The sequence below is a fragment of the Podarcis liolepis genome (genome assembly GCF_965112155.1).
Source record: "Podarcis liolepis genome assembly, chromosome: 4".
Classification (NCBI taxonomy): Eukaryota; Metazoa; Chordata; class Lepidosauria; order Squamata; family Lacertidae; genus Podarcis; species Podarcis liolepis.
The window spans coordinates 103,066,653-103,084,883 of record NC_139558.1 but is presented as its reverse complement, the minus strand read 5'-3'; the positions used below and the strand labels follow the sequence as shown (position 1 = coordinate 103,084,883).

Below are 18,231 nucleotides of genomic sequence, written 5' to 3'. Positions count from 1 at the left end.
CCGACGCTAGGTGCACTGGGTGTCCTGGGTGCAAGATGGAAAAGCAGGATATATAAATCTTTCAAAATAAATCAAATACGTGTGATGTCTTGTTGCCCCGCTGGGGAAATAAGTCATAAAACGGCTGGTTTGGAATGTGTCATCATTCTTTGCTGCATCTTGGCCGACAAACCGGTTTGGCAAAGGGTGCTGCTGGCAACTTCCAAGGCAGCCTTGGGCTAGGGAGGAACGGGGCTTTCAGTGGACCCTAAGCACCTGCAGTTTCAGAAATGAATTCTGGGGTGCTCACCCCGTGATTCAGAGGACAAAGCTGCTGCCAATGTTACAGCCTGCAGGCAGGCATCTTTCCTCAGTTGCAAACCCAGAGCTGCCAATTCCCTCGGCAAAAATGCTGGAGGAGAGAGAAATCCGTTCAATTAAGTCGCCAGTCACCTCGAGAGCTACTCCTGCCTCTGCGTGAAGACCAGAAATAGGCCGCCAATTGGAAGGGATTCCCCTTGGGGTTCAGGGGCGCTCCTTTTAATTGCGGTCTCTGCAGCCACCTCCGAACACACAGCAAACTCCTCTCCCCAGAGGGGAGCGTCAAGAAATGTGAAGAGAAGCGCTCCCAGGCTGCGGATGGGCAAAGGTTTTGAGCAGCACAGCTTAGCAAAACAAGAGAGCTGCTGAGCAAAAAATAATAACGGGAGCAAATATGCAGGGAGCTGATGAGCAAAAATATGAGTGTGGTATAAATGGTAAGGAAGGCGGAGGCCTGAAGCCGGGTTCTGTCTCTGCTCCACCGCCAAGTATCTAGTGCTCTCAAGACTGGAGTCAGGAAGGAAGGTGCACTTCTAAGATTTCTGCTCCCAGCTTGAATAGGGACTTGCAGAAAACAGAGAATAAAGACTCACTTCGGAGAAAAGCTAGGCTGGCTCCCTCCTTCCTGTCCTTCCCCTGGCAGTTTTATCCCAACAGGCCTTTAGGGACTGTTTTTTTAAGGAATTTTAACAAAGGTGTGCCGATTTTATTATCTGTATGTTTACAGATTTGTTTCTATATTGCTTGAATTTATTAGAGGTTACTTTTATATGTATATTTGGCTTTTTGTATTTTATCTGTTTTGTGTAAGCCACCTTCAGCCTTCATTATTATATTATAAATATAATAATGATAGTGATAAATATAGCTACGTCCCCTGCTCACAGGCTTTGCATTTCATGTCAAAGGCCAAGTAAAGCTTCATTCAACTTCCTTTTGCTCTTATGCCCAATTCTATGTCCGACAGTCAATTCCTCAATAAATATAAACCGAGTTTAGAGTATCTGATGTTTTAAGCTGCGTGTTTGCTTAGGTTTTGCCTAACGCCTCTTCAAAACTCTAAGCCGGTGTTGGGATTTGTACTCTGAAAGAGCTTAGGCAGGAACAGAGAAATGATCCCGACAAGTTATAGCAGATTCCATGAGTGTAATCCCAAGTTTTGCCTGCATCTCTAGACTCCCTTTAAAACAAGAAACTGAGGGGCACCAAATACCCCAGAATTAAGGACTGGTTAGGAAGGTCTGTTCATTTATTACTGCATTTATATCCCCCCTTTCCTTCAAGAAACTCAAGAAGCCGTACATACTTCCCCTTCCCATTTTATCCTCACAACAACCCTGTGAGTAGGTTAGGCTGAGAGAGGGTGCCTGGCCCAAGGTCACCCAGTGCGTTTCATGGCTGAAGTGGGGACTCAAAGCCTGGCCTCTCCCAGGTCCTAGCTCAACACTCTAACCACTACGCCACCACACCACTAGTCCATCAACCTCAATATTGTCAACAATTACTGGCAGCCATTGTCCAGCGTTTCAGCCGGGAATCCATCTCCCTCTCTACCACTTAGCTGTGGTCAAAAGCTGGTTTCCTTTATTCTTGACATCCGAATATTAAGATGTCACCCCGGGACATGAGAAGGATAGTGACAGAACTGCAGCAATCTTTGACAATCCAAATATCGGGCAGGTACCTTGCAAATGACAAATGCTGTACAAATGATAAGCGGAAGAGATCATATATATGCAGGTCCCACTATCCAATTGCTTGTTATATGAAAATCACTTATCCAAATATGAGTAACTAGTACCCAAATCTCGCTATACACGTCGCAGATTCAGATATGCAAGCTATTTTGTGTTTTGCTGGTCTGTGGCAGCTGCTTTGCCAGAAACCATGGTGGGAAGGAGGGAGGGGGAGAGATAGGACAGAGAAGAGAGCATTTTCCCCTTCCTTGTTTGCCTTTTGCAAGATTTCAGTGGGTTTTCCTGGGTTTTTTGTCACTTTGGGGTCCAAATTCCATGGTTGGGAATGCACCAGAAATTTCCCCATAGGAATCAATAGAGATTGTTGACTTGTTATGCAAAGGCTCGCCTAAGGAGCGTTTTCTGAGAACTTAGTTGGTCTTTAAGGTGCTACTGGAAGGAATTTTTTGTTTTCTGAGAACGCATTGCGTTTGGCTAGCAGGACCTGCTTGTGTGTATGTGAACATGCTCTGATTCAGCTTTGACTCACACAGCCTCAGCTCCACAGGAAAGAGATTACTGGAAAAACACAGCTTTCCCGTTCTGCACAGAACGCAACCTGACAGCATCACTTTGGCCTAATGAAAGAAAGGCCCCGAGTACTTCAGCTTAGTGGAATCAGAAGTCAGAGCCAAGAGCAATCAGGCTTACATGTTTAAGCATGTCCAAGTCAAGACGTTTCCCCTGGGAAACTGCCCTTCAGGCAGCGAAAGGAGGGCTGAGAAAGTCCTAAATGCGCTGGGAGGGGGAGAAGAAGACTCAAAAGGCGCATCTCCCTGGAGAAGATGCTACACCTAGATGTAGGCTGTGAACACCCGTTGGGCAGGGCAGGTTGCTCAGATGCGGGAAATGCCTTGCTTCCAAAGACAACAGTTGAGATCCCCAGCTCTTGCTCAGCTACAAAGAAAAGGACTCAGCTTCCACTGCACGCCTTGAAAGCAGAGTCCTTGGCTCTTTCTGCAGCTCCAGATTAAAATTAATGGTTCCCCCCCCCAAAAAAAATACCTATTTCCAGTGCCATTATCTGGAAAAAGAGGTGCCGGAACAAACCATGAACACCTCCCTAGTTCTCTTAGAATGGCAATGGTGCCCACCTGGCAGGTGCCGGAACTGAATCATAGAATCATAGAGTTGGAAGAGACCACAAGGGCCATCGAGTCCAACCCCCTGCCAAGCAGGAAACACCATCAGAGCACTCCTGACATATGGTTGTCAAGCCTCTGCTTAAAGACCTCCAAAGAAGGAGACTCCACCACACTCCTTGGCAGCAAATTCCACTGTCAAACAGCTCTTAGTGTCAAAGACACCGTCGTCCCTGGGTGAGTTCCAGGGAGTTCCGGCTGAAGAAGAGCCCTGTCTATATCCGTTAAAAGAACATCAGAAAGCAACTGCAGTAGTCCAGGCCTTAAGGGGAAACAGGGGGAAGGAAGGTTCTTAATCTGAGCTTCAGAGTTGTGGCTTGTTTCTTTAAGAGCTCTAGGGAGGATTCCTTTCTAAGCAGCTCTGCTCATGAGAAATCCTCCAAACATAGTTTGGAAAAGAAAAGGACACCATTTAGATAGTCGCTTTTCATTCTGCTAACTCGGCTAGGGCCTCACCAGCTCATAACAATTTTAGTGAACCTGGCGGTGTGCTTAAAAATAGATACAGAAGTCCAGAGCCTTGCACTCCAATGCTAAACACATATATTTGGAGTTAACACCACTTACTTAGTGGTACTTCCAAGGGTGGTGCTTAGAAATCACAAAGCAAAAACCTACATGTGGAAATGGACAAGGGATGCAAAATGCAGCTACCCAAAGGCAACTCACCCATTGGAGGTGGAGGAGATGTATCTCTTTCAAGAAGAGGCTTCCGGTTTTTCCCTGGGAGCAATTAGCTTCCCTTTTAAACATCAGGAGTGTGGTCTTAGTGGTTAGAGTACTGAACTAGGACCTGGGACACCAGGGTTACTAACCTTGGAGTATTGAGAAAATCTTTTTAGCCCTCCATCTATTTTCTCAACACTGTGCAAAGGCCTCCTTTGCTCCTCTAAGCTTTTCATCTTTATTGCACATTAAACGGAACAGCACCTGCAGCCCTTTTGCAGCTCCTTTCCCACGCCTGCTTTGATAATGTTGACGGAAAGCAGCGTAGTTTCGGAAGAAAGCTTAAGAGAAGGAAGGTTAAGGGAAGCCCCAGTGTCACAGGAGGCAGGAATGTACAGCTGACTCTCAGGCTCAGCTTCTACACACACACAGGGCCTCCTCATGCTCTCCATTTTCAAGATGCACAGCAGGAGTACAGGAGGACAAATGCCGCCTCTCAAGAGTAGCTGGACTATGACTGCCCTAAAGCTGGAGGGAGCAGGTGGGAGGATTCAATAAGAAAGTCCCAGAGCTTAAGGGTGGCTTGGCATTTTCCATCTTCTTTTTGCTCCAAAAGACAAGCAGAGAGCGGCACAACGGAAAACCTCCCCTATTTCTGCGTCTCATTCATCTCTAAGCGTATGAAATTGTTATGAGAGTGGCAGGAAGGGAGAGGAGGTTGTTGCCCTGTGCTGGTTTTAAATCAAGCAATCATCTCGCCCTTTTTTTGCTAGGAACATCTTGGCTAATTTGCAGGGGGTGGGGGGAGAGTATAGCAGCCAGATGGGGGAGGCTGGGTGGTGGCAGATGTCCACTGGGGAGACTCAGAGAATTCATAAAATGGTGGAATTGGGAAGGACCTTCTCGGTAGTGGCGCCCGCCCTGTGGAATGCCCACTCACCAGATGTCAAAGAGAAAAACACTACCAGACTTTTAGAAGACATCTGAAGGCAGCCCTGTTTAGGGAAACTTTTAATGTTTAACAGATTATTGTATTTTAGTGTTCTGTTGGAAGCCACCCAGAGTGGCTGGGGTAACCCAGCCAGATGGGCGGGGTATATTATTATTATTATTATTATTATTATTATTATTATTATTATTATTATTATTATTATTAAGGACCCCTCAGGTTCATCTAGTCCAACCCCTCACAATGCATTGGGTCCTGGACTGACAGAGGTTCTGCTGAGCATAATCTGTGTATGGTTCATAAGAGCAGCCTGCTGGGTCAGGCCAATGGCTCATCTAGTCCACCAACCAGATGCTCCAAAGAGAAATCCACAAGCAGGACCTGAGCACCAGACCCCTCTCCCCTCCTGCAATTTCCAGGATCTGGGATTCAGAAGCATGGCTGCCTCCAGCTATGGAGACAGAGCACAGCCACCCTGGGTGGTACCCATTTATAGCCCTCTCCTCCTCCCTTAATTCGCCTGGTCCTCTTTTAAAGCCACCTAGGTTGCTGGCCAGCACCGCTTCCTGTGGTGCAGGTGGAGGTGGCCAAGAGCTCCAGTCTAACTTCAGCTTCCCCGACCTGGTGCCCTCCGGATGGCCAGGCTGGCTGGGGCTGATGCATAGCTGTCAACTTTCAGATTTGAAAATAAGAGATCAGCAGCCTCGAAAATAAGGGATCAGCAGCCTCACCTGTCCCGGGGACAGTCTAGGGGATATCTAACAATCCGGGATAGCAGCGGGAAGCAGTGGGAAACGGCGCTGGAATAAGGGAATTTCCCGCAAAAAAGGGGAAGGTTGACAGCTATGGGCTGATGGGAGTTGTAGTCCAAGACACCTCCTGCCCAAGCTGACTGTGCCACCTCTTGCTTGATTTATTAAATTTGCATACAGCCCTTCATCCAAAGACCACAGGGCTTGGTACATGACCCCAGTCAAGCTTGCAAAAATCTATCACTTGCCCAATAATAAATGCTGGAAATGTAAAGAAACTGAAGGTACATTCTTTCACCTTTGGTGGACGTGCCCTAGGATTAAGGCTTTCTGGGAAATGATATATAATGAATTGAAAAAGGTATTTAAATATACCTTCGTGAAGAAACCAGAGGCCTTTCTCCTGGGCATAGTCGGCCAATTGGTGCAAAAGAAAGACAGAACTTTTTTTATGTATGCTACAACAGCAGCAAGAACACTAATTGCCAAGTATTGGAAGACACAAGATCTACCCACTCTGGAAGAATGGCAGATGAAGGTGATCGACTACATGGAACTAGCTGAGATGACTGGCAGAATCCGAGACCAGGGAGAAGAGTCGGTGAAAGAAGATTGGAAGAAATTTAAAGACTATTTAAAGAAATATTGTAAAATTAATGAATGTTAGAAAGATGTTGGAAAGAAATTAAGTGGTTTCCAGCTGTAATGCTTTAGGAGATATGAAAAAAGGATTATAAATGGGTAAAAGTTCTATGGTAAGGATTTGCTGAACCAACAAATCAAATTGGAATACAAAGAAGGGAAGTACGAGGTCGGAGGAAATAAGGATATGGAAGTTATATTATTGAAAATTAATGTGTGTTTTTTTAATTGTTTATTATTTTGTATGTTTATTTTTTATTTTTTTATATCCTAAAAATTCTTAATAAGTATCTTTTTAAAAAAAACACAACAAAGACCACAGGGCTGTTTACAACGTAAGATTTTAGAATCCCTGTGCTGTGCGAAGAGGATGCCGGGTCCCCCGAAACATAAGTACACTAAGTGGAGTGGGAAGGTCAGGTGAGGGCCTGGAGACCGAGAGAGTGGGGTGCCCTTTGCTGTGCCCTCACCTCATCGCTCTCCTCCACGTCGACATCGCCATTGGCATCGTCGTCCATCTGCTTGTGGATGTTGAGGACGGCCTCGAAGCTGAGCTGCTCGTCTTCGTTGTGGCACAAGGCCTGGTCGATGCGGCAGAATTCTGTGGGCAGGGAGGATAAAAACAAAAAGGGTTAAGTCACGCCCCAAGACGTGGCATTTTGCCTTGCCGGTTCTCCAGACAGGTGGGAGGGGAAACAATATTGGCCTTTGGAGACAACTGAGAACAATTGGGCTTCGTTTTTGGAGGAAGAGTGGTGAGTCAATCTAGCTGGGACATGCGACACCCCAAGAGCTAACCTCTAATCCAGTGCATGAGGCCTAATCCCCCCTTGACAGTCACTTGGGACACAGCCATTCCATCGGTGGGAGAAACAGGAAGGAGAATGCTTGCTCCATCGAGCTGTGTTGGAGGCCCCACTCCACCAGACACCTCCTGCCCCCAAACTGGGCCAGATGGTCATTATTGGAACAACAGAAATTGGTGCCCGAGTTCTGATTTTCCTCTTCCCTCCCTGTCCCCTTTCCCTTGTGTTTCATGGTTTTTTCAGGCTGTAAGTCTGTGGATAGGGACGGGGATAGGGATGGCATAGGGATAGGGATGGTCTTGGTATATATAAGCCGCTCTGGGAGCCCTTGTGCTATAAATCAATCAATAAAGCCTCACGGCTTGGGGTGGAAGGCACTCTGCACATGCTCAGAGCTTCTGCTACTACACAACTTTCAAGACTGAGCCTGGCTCATGAAATGCTACATGATTTCACTTTGGAGCAGCAGTTTCCTGCATTCCTGCAAAAGACAAGTGTTCCTAACCAAACGGGCTGGGAGTGGAGGGGTTGAGGGAATCCTTTTTGACTCCAGAAGGTAGCAAGTATATTGGCTTTAAATACAGGTTTTTTTCCTTGGTTCATTCAAATGATTTTGTACAAGCTGCTCTTCATTGTCCTCACAATCCCAGAACAGGGAACAACATTAAAACACAATAAAACAATATTTCGTTTAAATACAACTTAAAACCAAACAAGAAAAGTCAGCACTTTGTTAAAATCCTTGGATGAATAACCACATTTTTAGCTGGCATAAAAATAATCATAAATGTTGGTGCCCCTTACACCTAGGAGGGGAAGGCATAGAGGCTGCTGGGATGCACTAGAGCAGTGGTTCCCAGACATTTTGGGGTCTCCGCCAGCTTGGTTCCACAAACTCATCCCCACTGCCCCTCTCCTATGAAAAGCATTGTTCAGAAGGGTGGTTTGCACAACCCACTAGGGAAGATAACAGCACAATAAAATTCAAAGCAACGACCATTAATTGCACAGTTATCCAGAATCCAATTAAAACTATTTAGTTTAATTAATTCAACAAAGCTGATGAGCTTGATCCAGTGATTTCAGCGCCATTGAGTTTGAAGCAAGTCAAACAGTACACAGATTAGGGAAAACCTCCAGTGGCTGTAGTGCAAGCAAGAGAACGCATTTCGGTGCCCAATTTTGCACCAGACGGCAGCCACAGAAACCTTCGGACCGCCTGCTCAAAGGCCGGAAAATCTGGGCCGGAAAAGCCCTGCCCTCATTATAGGGACATCACACACCTTGTGCAGACAGACAAGAATGTAAAGGACCTGTCAAGAGCTCAAAAATGGGATCAAGGCAAAGGGAAGAGCCCTTAAGCGAAAGGTGAACAATGACGCTACGCCTCTCGACAGCACCAGCAACAGAGGACTGTGTATTTCTGGCATTCCCAGCCCCCCCCCCCAATCCAATATCAAGGTGTCTAATCACTGCAGATCTAAACAAGGGAGCTCTTCTCAGGTTTCAAACGTGGACTTCTCCTGCCCTGCTCCCTCCGTGCATCGCTTAAATGTGTGCCGCTGAATATGTGCTGTTGGGCCGCAAGCCAGGAGCAAAGGAAACGCGAAGAAGGAGAAACCGGCAGGCTGCGATATGGAGCAAGTTTCAAAAGCTAAAGGAGGCCTGATGAGTCAGAGGACTGCAGAGAGCGGCAACTTTCTGCAAGCGCAGGTGTCTGCCGAGGACAGGCTCAGCCGGCTGACACACACACACACACAGCACAGCCCTGGAGGATTTGCTCATGCTTTGCCTGGAATTGCAGGTGTCTATATAAAAGCAGTGGGTGGGTGGGGAGCCAGGAAGGAGTTGGGTGCACTGTCAAGAAAACAGCAGAGCTAGCTTGGTTTCTGGTGCTCCGGAGGAGAGGACCCGAACCAATGGATTCAAAGGGCAAGAAAGGAGATTCCAACTAAACATTTAGAAACTTTCTGATTGTAAAAGCTGATCGACCATGGAAAGTGGTGGGCTTTCCTTTGCTGGAGGTTTTTAACTCTATACTCCTATGATTCGATGACTCTCCCAGCCCTCCAGCCACTGCTACAGCTCTATTCCCTGCTGTCCCCAAGGGAGCAAATTGCAATCCCAGTTCCCTGCAACTCCTCCTGAGACGCGCCCCCCCCATTCATTCAGCCGGCTTCCCGCAAGGAGAATTAGGCCAGCTCCCCACCCCAAGAAGGACCAGAGACACTCGGATGACTTTCAAGACACATGAGCCAAGAGTCATGAGTTTGGACCGAGAGTTGTGCTTGTTGCTCCAGTTTCACGCTTCGCATGCAGTCTAGGATAGACCTACCCTATAGCCTGGCATTCTCCTCACCACTACCCATCATGGCAGTCTGCCCTCATAGGGGAGTTATGTGATGAAGGCATCTTGTTTATCTTGTTAACTTAGATTCTCGTGCCTTTAAAAACGGCGAGACAAGCCCAACTGTAGCACCCTATGGGCAAGTCGTTCCGCTTTCTGTACTTGTACCCAAGTGCAACACCCCTGCAAGTCCCATCAGGCACGAGGAATTTGGAGCATTCTTAGCCAGGAAACTCATCTGTTCCTCCCTTTCCCTACCATGGCTGCCAGGAGTGAGCAAAGCAGTAGGTCTACCTGTCACTAGGGCTGGGATATATATTGATACATCCGTCCAAAACCAGTTTGAAGTCCCTATTGTGATATCAGTTTCATAATTTTTGACCTGGCAATATATCACAAATCATGAATGTGTTTGTGTGCTATGCAAAAACCACAATGTGGGGGGAACCATGAAGCCAGCCAATGCTTCTCTTGACTCCTGCAGCCCCTGCTAACTCTGCAGGCCCAGCTCTCTCCTGCCTTATGCAGCGCGCAGAAAATCACAAGAGCCGGCGCCAGCAAATAATCACGGTGCAGGGAAAACCATGCAGCCACCCAATGCCTCTACATAGCTCCATCCTTATTTCAGACATTGTGATATATCGGTATACAGTCGACGCTCGGGTTGCGAATGTGATCCATGCGGGATGCAAGTTCGCAGCCCGCAGTGTTCGCAACCCGTATCTGCGCATGCACGGGTTGAGATTCGGCGCTTCTGAGCATGCGCAAAGCGCGATTTTGTGCTTCTGCGCAAGCATGACTGCCGAAACCCAGAAGTAACCTGTTCCAGTACTTCCAGGTTTTGACAGTCCGCAACCCGAAAAAACACAACCTGAAGCGGCTGTAACCCGAGGTATGACTGTATTGTGGTGTTTAGCTGGTGATATATCCCAATGCTGGAAACCAGGTATCGCCCAACCCTACCTGTCACGCCATTATCAAAGGCATGAGGACCCCAAGTAGGTGGAGAAGGAGGTGGCAACTACAGAGGAAGTGGGTGCAACGGGAAAGAAATGGGGGGGGGGGCAAAGCTGGCGGGTATCCATTATTTTATTTGTTTTTAAAAATGCACAGCGCTGGATCATAAAAATATATCAAATCGGTTTACAGCAATAAAAACAAAAACACACAGCAAAAGCATCCAGAGACCCGTTTCTTCCGGTTTTTTACTTTCTGTTTGTATTGTGGTAATGCTACTGTTCATAGAATCACAGAACTGTAGCGCAGGAAGGGATCCCAGGGGTCATCTAGTCCAACCCCCTGCAATGCAGGAATCACAGCTCAATAATCCTCGACAGTTGGGCATCTAACCCTGTTTGAAATCCTCTACCACCTTCTGAGGGAGTCCGTTCCTCGGTCAAGTTCTTCCTCGTATTTAGCTGAAATCCCCTTTCTTGTCATTTGGACCCCCTGGAGCAGCAGAAAACAAGCTTGCCCCACCTTCCATGCTGTAAAGCCTTTTCTTTTCAGTGTGGCTTATTGTGTGCAGGTGGGAGTTTTATCGTGCTGGCTGCTTTCATTGTCTCTCTTTCTTACTCTCTCACTTTGACCGGAGTTGCAGCTGGAGAATTGCTGCTGCTTTTCCTACTGCTGTTTTGGTGTTTGATTGTTTTTTTTTTTGTAAACTGTGTTGTTAAAAAATTTAATTTATGGTTTGGCTGTGTGGTGGGCCACTGTGGTTTAAAACAAATAAATAAGAGGGGAAGACCAGCTGAGAGCAGAGATCATTTCCAGTGGCTGCCTTGCGCTTGAGGAACCTCCGCGCAGGAATTATTCAAAAGCAGCGTGGGATCCTTCTATCTGGGGGCGTGCTGCCTTGCTATTGCGGTCACATCTGTACAGTTACAAAACCAGGAGCTTGAGACACACTGCTCTGGCAGACTAGAAATCCAACAGACACGAGTGCATACCGTGAAAGGCTGAAACCATTCCATCTTTCAATGGCTTTTTAACCATCCTGACTGTCAGCAAAGAGGCAGAATGAGCAACGGTTTTAAGAAAGGGCTGAGCAACGGTTAAGTGACCCCCCATGGAAGTGGACCAAGTCTCTGGGGGGGCCCCCACCCATTTCGTAGCACCCCAGGGCAGCCAGGCACCATACTGTTGTCGCACAGCTCACATGGCAACTATCAATGCCATCAAAACATTATGTGCCCATTATTCAAATTTCTTCTCCTTAGCTGGGGCACAATCCACGGTTGCACAACACCTAGCGTTTCCTTTCCGGCTTACTGGTTTCAGATGGATTTTGTCCTCAGAGTCTCAAGTTGCAGGCGGTCTTAATTCTTTTTGATATTATCTTTATCAGCACTCGAAAAGGGCTGCCTTAAATCCTTCACGGCCAGCTACCCCAAGAGGTACTTCAGAATAATAAAAGGAGGCTGGGAGGAAGCAGCGTAGCTTGGGCTGAAGCACCACCCTTCGTGCCTCAGTTTATTCATTCTGGAAAGGCGGCCAAGAGGGAAACTTATCTCAAAAAGTTAAAACTTGTTACAGAATCCCAGAAAAACAAAGTGAGGTAGAAGGGGGTTGGGAGAGAGCACGATCAAACATTTTATTTTGATTATTTCCAAGAAGGGCACACAAAAATGCTAAGCTTTTTGGAGGGGGGATGGAGTCTTCAATTTATCTGAGCTCTAATGTGCATCTGTGTATTAAGGCAGAATCTCCTGGAGGTAGAATCACAGAACTAAATCATAGAACCACAGCTAAGAGCACCCGTGCAAACACATGGGAATTAAAAATCTGCACCCCAAATTCTCTAGGCATGCCTTGAGAGCTGCGGCAACCCCAAGCAGCTCTCAAGGAATGTGCCACTCACTCCTTATTTATATATATAAAAAAATCTTCATACCACTGTGCCATAAATACACCAAAGCAGTTTACAGCAATAAAACCATACACTAAAAGCCATAAAGAGAGTTAAAAACAGACATCACTTTAGCATTGTGTGTTCTTAATTGCCTGCATACGTCTGGTAGAATAGCAAAGTTTTCAGCAGGCATTTAGAAGTTGGCACAAAAGGCACCTGCTGAATATATGAAATGAATTTCAATAGGGACAAATGTAAGGTTCTGCACTTAGGCCAGGAAGAAGCAGATGCACAGATATTAGATGAGGGACACCTGACTTGCGCAAAAAATCCAGGGGTCTTAGAAGACCACAAGCTAAACATTAGTTGACAATGTGATGCAGCCGCAAAAGAGGCTAATGCTATTCTAGGATGCATCAACAGAAGTATAGGGTCCAGATCAAGGGAAGTCATAGTACCACTCACTTCTGCCTTGGTCAGATCACCCTTAGAATACTGTGTCCAGTTCTGGGCACCAAAATTGAAGAAGGGTGTTGACAAGCTGGAAGGTGTGCAGAGGAGGGTGACCAAAATGACTAAGGGTCTGGAAACCGAGCTTTAAGAGAAACTGTTGAAAGAGCTGGGTATGTTTAGCCTGGAAAAGAGACCAAGACTGGGAGGAGATATGATAGCCATCTTCACATATCAAGGGGGCTATCACATGCAAGAGGGAGCAAGCTTGTTTTCCACTGGTCCAGATGGCAAGACCCAAACTAGTGGATTCAAATGACAAGGAGATTCTGAATAAACATTAGAAAGAACTTTCTGACAGTAAGAGCTATTTGACAGAGGAATGGACTCCCTCGGAAGGTGGTGGGCTCTCCTTGCTTGGAGGTTTTTAAGCAGAGGTTGGAATGGTCATCTGTTATTGATGCTTTAGTTTAGAGACCTCCGGGTATAGGGCAATATACAAATTCAATAAATAATAATAATAATAATAATGGTTGAGATTCCTGCATTGCACAAGGTTGAACTAGATGACTCTGGGGTCCCTTCCAACTCTATGATTCTACCTGAAGATGTCAGGAATTGAACAAGGGACCTCCCGCATGCAAAGCAATTGCTCTCCCAGGAGCTACAGCCCCTTCCTCAACTAGGGATTTCTGGCTCAAGTCCCACACGGCCTCCATCTGCTCTTGCACAAGTGCCACTCATTTACACGCAGGGGAAGAAATCCTTGATACATCTGGAAGCATGAAGGTTGAGCCTATTTCATGACAAAGTAGTCCATTTGGCTATTTCTGCAGCAAAAGGGCCCAAGGAACTGGCTGGAAGCCATTCTAAATTGAGTAGGTAAGACCCAGAGAGCACCAGGCTGCACAGAGAGTGCTTGGAGAAGCGAGGGTTCCTTGGCAGCAAAGCAGGGGAAAGGCCAAGGCAAGCACAAGAGCAAGGCTCCTTTGCAGGCAACCCCCAAGAGTTTCTAGGTCCCACCTATGTTTGGGGCTCTTTAGGGACTGAGCAACCAGGGTCCCTGTCTCACTCAGTGCAGTCACATATTCCACATAGGCCAGAGTTCGAAACTCTCATTGCTCTAGGCGCATTTTGTGACAGGGAATTTCATTAGCTTGGGCAGTTTCTGAGCTCTGGGTGCAATACAGCGCCTAAGATTTCAGAGTAAAACTGCAGAGTGGAAGGAAAAGTGGACCTTTTTCTGCCTCCCCACTTCCAGTTACTCTCTGAAGACTGGAGAAGAGACCCTCTTAAGAATATTAGGGGGGGTGGGCAGGGGAAAGGAACATAATATTTTAGCTGCAGTTCATTCATTTTCAGCTTTGTGTTCTTGTTGTAAAAAGGTGCGCCTAGACATTCCGTTGCTGCGTCCATAACCTAGGTTTAAGGTGCCATTTAGCTCCTAGCTTTCGTATCTGAGTTTCTAACACTGACGTGGGTGTACAGCCTCCAGAGGGTAAACACAGAAACAACTGAGGGTCACCAATCTAAAGGATGCAAGCTGGTTTTCTGCTGCTCTAGGAGGGAGGACCCAAACCAATGGATTCAACTTACAAGAAAGGAGGTCCTGACTAAACATTAGGAGGAACTTTCTGATGGTGGTGGTGGTGGTTGTTGTTTAGTCGATTAGTCATGTCCGACTCTTCGTGACTCCATGGACAAGAGCTGCTTAACACCCTCAGAAGGTGGTGGACTCTCCCTGCTTGGAGGCAGCAGCGGTTGGGGTGGCCACCAGTCATGGATTCTTGAGCTGTGATGTCTGCCTTTCAGGGAGTTGCGACTAGATGCCCCTTGGGTACCCTTCCAGCTCTGCAATTCTGCGATTCTATTATTCTAAGCTACAGAATCATATCACGTACCCCAAAACCTACAATGCTGCCACACACTGTGTTTGACCACCATCTCATCTCTCCCAGAGCTGTCTATTCTGACTGGCATCAGCAGCTGCCCAAAGTCTCAGACCTTATCACTTGGAGATGCCAGGGACTAAACCCGGGATCCTTCTGCATGCATCCTCACTGTTTTAACGGCTGTGTGCCTTTTGGTTCCCACCCACGAAGCTCCAAAGAACACCACCCCCCCGTGTGACAACTGGGCAGGGAAAGCAGGAACAAACCGCCTCGCCGTCATCTTCTGCAGAGGAAACAGAAAATGCCAGCCTCGCCCAGAGCACGCTGTGCTGACACAGGAACAACTGGAGCCTGGCCAAGGGTTTTCGCCGCGTTATCGGCAAGTGCCACTTTGCTCCAGCTCAAGCACAATCCACTTCCGTCAAAAGCTCCCTGAGCTCTGAGCCTGGCAAAGCAGATTGGCGCTGCAGGGGAGCCTTTCTCGGGTGCAAAAGCCAAGAAAGAAAAGGGATGGAAGGGAAGCCATGCAGGCAGGTTTAAGAGCAGAGTTATGCTTTCCTTGAATCACCCAGCCATTTCCTCCCCTTCTTCTCCCGCCCCCAGCGGTACAATTTGTATAGCCAGAAAGAACAAACACGCTAGGATCTCCACCCCCCAAGCGGCAGACCTCATGCGCAGGACCTCCTGTACGCTGGACTGGAGAAGGGCTTTGTTTGCGCATGTGGTTTTTAAGTACACAGCCACACAAAAGCAGAATGCTATGTATATACAAAGCCCGGCAACCGGCCAGATTTCCTCCCCAACTCTCACCAAACACCTTCCTCCAGCTCTTTCAAACAGTTGCAACCCAGGAACGTCCAGGAATGTTTGTTTCGGCCACTAGAACTGTTAGGCGAGGAGATGGCCCTTCAGGATGACTTGCGGACACATGACGAATTTCTACGCATCGTTCCACAGCACATAGTTAAGCTGTGGAACTTGCTCCCACAGGAAGTAATGATGACCAGCGCCCGAGATGACTTTATAAGAGGATAGGAGAAATTATTATGTTCTTGTTGCTGAAAGTCTAACTAAAGACAAAAGACCACCCAGGCACTATACTTAAGCCACCCTGAGCTCTCTGAAGGGAGATGTTAGGTAACAAGAGCCACTTAAAATATATAAAAACCAAAGTAGAAGAACAACTGGTGAAGAGGTGTCACAAAGAACTGCACTTCCCTGTCAAAGGTGGGATGCATTCAGCAGCATTACAGTGGAGGGAATAATTTGGGTCTCTTGGCAGCCTTAAACCAGGCCATCTTCTCTAGAATGACGGAGCCCCAGTTTTGCTGCCCAGAGGCAACTTCTAATGCCGTCTCCTGTCCAAACAAGAACAGCCACGCCTGAAACCTCCCCATACCAGACCACGTCTCAGAGTGCCATTATAAACCCACGTCTCTTGCAGCCCCTCCTCTGGCTGCTTTCTTCTGACTCACATAACCTTTCTGTTTCAATCACCTGGCAAGCTCCGACTCCTGCAATTCCACCACAACGCAAGCCTGGGAAGACAGGGCCTGGTCACAGAACCAGGAATGTGCCCCGCGGGCTTCTGCGCCAAGCCTTTCCTCCTGTCATCCAGGGATCCGATTTCATTTCTAAAATATTTTCGGCCTGAGCTGCTCCATGTTAAATGGAGTCTTGTGAGTTCCTCTGCAAACAGAGAAGCAGGGAGCAGGCCAGCAGGGGCAAGATTCAGCGCTAGAAAAGGTTCAAGAAAGGGCCACCCAAATGGTCAAGGGGCTGGAGCGACACTCCCTCCAGGCAAGTGAGAAGCGACATGATAGAAGTTTGTAAAATTATGCATGGAATGGAGAAACTGTTGCCTAGTGTTTTCCATAGAATCACAGAGCTGGAAGAGATTCCAAGGGTCATCAAGTCCACCCTCCTGCATCATTTGTTGTTGGTGACTTTGCACTACTGGAAAAGCTATCAATAAGTGGCATTGTTTATTGCTATTATTGTTTTATGGTTTAAATGCTGCCCATCTGACTGGGTTGCCCAAGACCACACAGTGGAAAGAAGCTGGGACCTCCTGACATATCCCATAGCCAGAACCCAGAAACAAGGATTGGGGCAAATGGGCTGGTTCTTGCTCCATCTGCAGGGAAATGTTGTACAAACACTTTTACACCTGCATGTCAGAGATGGAAAGCCAGAGGTGGGTGGAAATCGGTGGCAGGGGGAGAGACTTCAGCAGCCTTTAGTGAGTCAGCAGCTCCTGTCAGCCACAGCCCACGTAAAAAGCCAAAGCCATGAGGAGCTAATAATCATCTGAAAAGGTAAGGAGAAGAAGGAAAAGTGAAGAAAGCCAAGGAACCACATAACAGCATCTGATGAATCACTCAGGAGAAACTTGCAAAAGCAAATGCGGTTTTGCCTCTGGATCTTGGCTGAAGCTCAAACTTGCCCTCCTGTGGAACTGCAGGGGGTTTTAGGGCCTTGGGTCAAGGCAAAAGTGTGAGAGCTCAAGGTTTTAATCTGCACAGCTTTAGATGTAAGCAGCCAAACCTCCCATGAAAGCAGCGGAGGCCTAGACCCGGCAAAGACTTATGCCGCTAGACTGACCACTGACCTGACTCCATTAAAGCAAGCTCCTTGCAGCTTTACCTAATGTCTGAAGAGGATTTAGAAGAACTTAAAAGGAAACTCATTCCACCCATATATCTCACACAAGGCCAGCACATTTCATTCCTCAGAGGGAAGTAACACAGTTCATATATTCTGCCTTTCTGAAGGGGTGCAATATCTGTCACCCTCCTGTCTTGCGATCTCAGCCAGAAGGCACTACAAGAACTTGAGTCTTCTGCTTTTTAAAGTTTTGATCAACCCAAAAAGTCCAGAATGAATCCCAGAACTAGAGGACCTTTCTGGGATGTTTGTGTGAGTGTCACTAAGTCTTAAAAACAAGTTTCAATGCAAAAGAAAGACTAATCTTAGCTTCCACAGTACAGTAATACCTCCGCGAACGTCCGCCTTGTCTAGCATCCATTCCGGCGAACGTTCGCAGCAAACCCGGAAGTACCGAAACGGGTTATTTCCGGGTTTGCCACTCGCGCATGCGCAGAAGTGCTAAATCGCGCATGTGCAGAAGCGCAAACCACTCCCCCTGTGTGTGTGCAAAAGCGACGCTTTGCCTTGCATCCTTTTCGGCTAGCAGCCGGGGCTCCGGAACGAATCCCGGCCGCAAAAAGAGGTACGACTGTATGCCAAACCTGTGCAACTGTGGACCAAAGGGATTCTCAAAATCTGTGTCAATGCCTTCTACATCCAGCATCCTATTCTCACAGTGGCCAGCCAGATGCCTGTGAGAAACCACAGGTATGAAGTTTACGGCATGTAATGCCTTAAGAGAGAATATTATGAAAATGATATACAGGTGGTACATGACCCCAGTCAAGCTGGCAAAAATCTATCACTTGCCCGATAATAAATGTTGGAAATGTAAGGAAACTGAAGGTACATTCTTTCACCTTTGGTGGAAGTGCCCTAGGATTAAGGCTTTCTGGGAAATGATATATAATGAATTGAAAAAGGTATTTAAATAGGCCTTTCTCCTGGGCATTGTCGGCCAATTGGTGCAAAAGAAGGACAGAACTTTTTTATGTATGCCACAACAGCAGCAAGAATACTAATCACTAAGTATTGGAAGACACAAGATC

General features: G+C 47.1%; 1 protein-coding gene across 23 annotated transcripts in view; it reads right to left on the bottom strand.

Annotated features, from left to right (window-relative positions):
- Positions 1–18,231, bottom strand: part of STIM1 (stromal interaction molecule 1) — a 132,607-nt gene that overhangs the window by 70,702 nt on the left and 43,674 nt on the right. For all 23 annotated transcript variants that reach the window (XM_083499491.1, XM_083499477.1, XM_083499483.1 and 20 more), the window contains one exon: positions 6,658–6,788. In XM_083499491.1, coding sequence (XP_083355617.1) covers positions 6,658–6,788 — 131 coding nt within the window. The remainder of the gene's footprint in view (positions 1–6,657; positions 6,789–18,231) is intronic.